The following is a 4318-nucleotide window of genomic DNA, read 5'->3' as shown; positions in this document are numbered from 1 at the left end:
GATGTGTACTCACTCATTTAAGTTGGAAATGTGAGAAAAATCTGCGGTGGGTGCTGACCATTTTTATACCGTGCACTGGAGTATAAATAATACTTAATTATAACGCACACGTGAATATATGTGTCACTACACAATTTTTTAAATTGTAATTAGTACCGCATTTTTCGCATAAAAAATTTAAGAGTATGTTGAATTTTAAATTAAATAGCGCATTAAAAAATGAAGTACTGGGTCGCATTTAAAAAAAGTTGCCTTAAAAATCGTATGTTACATTAAAAAATCCGTATTAAAAGAATTCAGAGTATGCCGCATTTGATTTTTTTTTTTTTTAGAGTATCGCATTTTTATAGATTTTTTTAAAATCAGAAACACATTGTAATAATAGTAAAATGAATACCAGCATACTAAATAGGCAAATATAACAGTTTTGCACTCAAATATAGTAAAAAAACAACATAACATTCTGTCGGTAGTCAAATAGAGAAAGAAAGTGTGACTTATAGTCCACAAAATCCGGTACATTTTTAATTTGCATTCTAAAAAAAAATTATTATATTCTCACATACCTCATCCACAAAATAAAACAGCCAGAAGTTTTAAAACAACAACCAACTTTATTATAAATACAACATTTCAACATTATAAATGTCAGTCAATGAGTCACGAACAGACACTCATTTTTTTATGGATATGCATAGATCAATAAGAAATCTAGGATCGGCCATTTTTTTTTCCTTTCTGATATTGTCAATTCTTAAATGACGTTAACGCTCAACGCTAGGACGCAAAACAGTAGAAAAGTCACCCACGGCATCTTTTAAGTGCTTTTAAACCAACTCAAAAAAAAAAGCCACATAGCACACGTTACTCATCCAAATTTAGAAATAGTGCATTAATTTAACTTTGAAAAATTTGAAATATAAATATTTTCTACCCTTTGAAAACGGGTTGGAAAACAACAATCTAACACCGTAATGCATGCGCAAAATCAGTCCCCCCCAAAAAAACCTGGTGCATAGAAAGTAAACACAAAAGTGTTACATGTTGACAAACGTATTTTCTTTAATGACAGTGTAAGTCAAGGTCCCGGTTAACCTGCTGAGAAACTTTAAGTCTCCAAAGTTTGTTTTTTCATGATCACTATTTAATATCGCTGTTAATCCATCTGTTTTTTTTACAGTCCTTCCGTGTGTAACTGTTAGCACACACTTGCCGTGAAAAGTCCAAGCTAGCTTGAAAAGCTAGCTAGCTCCTTTCCATAATTACAATCATTGGAACACAAACGTGAGCGTCTTCTCTTTGGCGTGTGTTTGTGAAGCGCTCAATGTTTGTTCCCTGAAGGAAAAAAAAAGGAAAAAAGAAGTCCTTTGTTTGGCTCTCACGGTGCACTGTTGGCCCCCTCGCCGGCAATTTCGGGGTTCAACCAGGAGCCGTCCTCCTCCACCTCCCGCTGTACCACCAGGAGCATCTCGGCCACGTCTTGAGAGAGCTGCTCGCCCAGGAAAGTCCTGTTTGGAAGTTACCACAGGAAGTGACCCGTAAATACCCGGAGAACAGGAGGAAATGGTGTGAAATCCCCCCCCCAAATCTGCAGGACGTTGCGCAAAATGAGGAAGTTTGTCCCCAAAGGGACTCAAAATTGAAAGGAAGTTAATTGAAGATCAACAGGAAATGAACTGGAATCACCTTGATTTTTTTAGGGAGTGGCTTCCACACCCCAAAAACATGCAAGCTAGGCTAGCTGGCTAACACTATGTTGTCCCTAGCTATTATTGGTTGTCCTTTGTCTCCCCATGCCCTGCAATTGGCTGGCCACCGATTCAGGGCGGCACCCATGGTGGGTTGGGATGGGGTCCAGCGCCCCCACCCCCCAGCGACCCTCAAAGGAATGTTTGCTACGAGACAGAAAGATCGAGTAGCGTACCGTAGCTCGGCTTCCCCTCCGATGCACGCTGGACTCTTGAGCTTGGAGTCCAAGTTGTAGAATTGGCCGTTGACTTGACGGACGGCGAGCCAGTGGCGTCGGCGCAAGAGAGGCAGGGACAGGACGCCGAGCGAGACGCACGAAGGGACGTTGAGGATGAAGCCATCCACTCTGGAGACGCAAAGGCTCCGCACTGGCCTGAAGGGAGAAAACAAGACAACAAACATACTTTAAAGTAAAAAAAATAGTTCAATGCAGAAAAACAGGCTGAATGTAACATACAAAAAAACATAACAAAATTGCGATAGTCAGAGAGAGGAAAAAAAAAAAAACGACTTATAGTCCGGAAAATACGGTCATTTCATATCTGTTAACTCCGTGACTGCCATAGCAAGTGACCGTGTTTTAGTGACATTGACGCGACCAGTGCTTGGCATCATGTGACCGGGGTGGGATCGATCACTGCCAGCCCTCCCAGTCAAAATGGATTGGACGCCTGTGACAGCTCATGAGTTAATGCTCAAAAATGTGAAGGACTCAATTTTAAAAAGCCGAACTTTTTTTTTTTTTTACCCGATTCCGCTCACTGGCACGACGTGGACATCGCCAACCTATATTCTGCGGACCCACCTGCGTTTGTCCCACCACACGGCCGCCAAGTCCCTGCTCTGTAACGCCGCCATGATGACGTTGACGTCGTAGTTGCCCGTCCCCAAGACGGAGCGATGGGGGTTGACCACACACTGAGGGGCCAGCCTGCAAAAAAAAAAAAAAACAAAGCACAAAAATATTTTTTTTAAAAAAGGGAATGACTATTACATGGTTTGAATTCCTGGAATTTTAATATCTGGTCGCTGAGTCATTCCATTCAAATGCGTCGAAGGACAATGATTGTATTCGGGTTAACTTTGGCCGCGTGTTGACGTTATTCATGTGATTCGTTTTTTTTCTTCCTCCTTTTTTTAAACTGGCAGCTTGATTATTAACCAACACATGACTTTTGTTTCCGTGAGTATCGGTGTGTGTGTGTGTTATTGGCTGTAACTGTCAGTAGCTTGAGTCCACTTCCAAAGTAGAGTTTATGTTCTAAAAACAGATTTAAAGAATTATTTACAAATTTAAATAATGATTTTGGACCCTATTGGAAATTTAGTATGAAGAAAAAAGTCAAATAAAATGCACATGTAAAAAAAACATGCATGGTAGGCTGATTGGACACTAAATTGTCCCTAGCTGGGATAGGCTCCAGCACCCCCGGCGACCCTAGTGAGGGTAAAGCGTTTCATAAAATGAGATGAGCTAAATTATTTAATGTAATTAACAATGTACTATCCAAAATATATTCCGTTTGTATCTAAAAAATGCACAATTTTATTTTTGAATAGTAGGGTTAACTTAAAAAACAAGTTTTGCGAATTTCGAAGAAATATTCAAAATATTAGTAACGTTAAAAAAGATTTATCTAGAAAAAAAATGTAAACAATGTGTTTTACCAGGCTTTTGGTAGTATTACAAATGTAATTAAAAAGGAAAAATGAAACGTCACATGACAATTGCATGTTTAAAAATGAAATGAAAATGACAAACCCTATATTTCCACAATAAATACCTTTACATTTTATTTAAAAAGTAAACAAAAAATCTAAATCGAACGAAGGCTTGTATGCCTGCTATTTGAATTGAATGTTTTTCTAAAGGTAAATTAAATGGATATATAGAAATAAACCGAATAAGGAGCAAAAACCTAAGTAAATGTTTTTCCCGAAATTTTGTAGACGGATGCAGTTTTTTTAATTTAATTTTTAATCACTTTATACCAGACGCAAATGAACATGAAATCATCGCCGTACCGTTTGCAGATGTCGTCGGCTGTTTCCTTGGTAAACACCCGCTCCTGGAGCACGTTGTTCAGCGCGTGGATGGCGCACAGCTCCAGTCGCTGCTTCTCGTGGAAAACCTCCCCTTCACTCATGGTAACATTAATAATAAAATATATATTTTAAAATAACTTCGACTTCAACAGACCGAAAGCCAAGTAAACAGAGGCGTGTTGCAGCCCACATTTACAGTTAGCTAGCTCCCATGTTAGCTAACATTCACAACACGACGCGGGCAAGGCTAAAGAATCATTTAAAAAAGAAACTTAAGTGAAGGATTTTGTCTTATTTCTACGAGGCGTGTGTGGTGTTGTTTCTAGAGAATGACAAGCTGCCGACGAAGCATTTTCCAGACAAAAACATGAGAGGTAATACGCGCTTGGCGCTGTTTTTCTTTAATCCCACTGAGGTTCTAGGCAAAAGGGCGTTTGCTTACGGGATGGATCAGCCAATCAGCCCTGCCTAGAACTCGGTGGGGCGCACACTGGTTTGACAGCTTCCGGGTTTGCATGGACAA

At 39.5% G+C, this 4318-nt stretch overlaps 1 protein-coding gene across 1 annotated transcript; it reads right to left on the bottom strand.

The window, feature by feature from the left end:
* Positions 1-1037: 1037 nt before the first annotated feature.
* josd2 (Josephin domain containing 2) lies at positions 1038-4242 on the bottom strand. The gene is made up of 4 exons (XM_077599744.1): positions 3775-4242; positions 2555-2680; positions 1925-2122; positions 1038-1508 (listed from the first exon to the last, which is right to left on the bottom strand). The coding sequence occupies exons 1-4, from the start codon at positions 3894-3896 to the stop codon at positions 1379-1381; spliced, it is 576 nt and encodes a 191-aa protein (XP_077455870.1). The 5' UTR covers positions 3897-4242; the 3' UTR covers positions 1038-1378.
* Positions 4243-4318: the final 76 nt, after the last annotated feature.

Source organism: Stigmatopora argus, chromosome 4 (genome assembly GCF_051989625.1).
Source record: "Stigmatopora argus isolate UIUO_Sarg chromosome 4, RoL_Sarg_1.0, whole genome shotgun sequence".
Lineage (NCBI taxonomy): Eukaryota > Metazoa > Chordata > Actinopteri > Syngnathiformes > Syngnathidae > Stigmatopora > Stigmatopora argus.
This window is presented reverse-complemented; position numbering and strand designations above follow the sequence as displayed.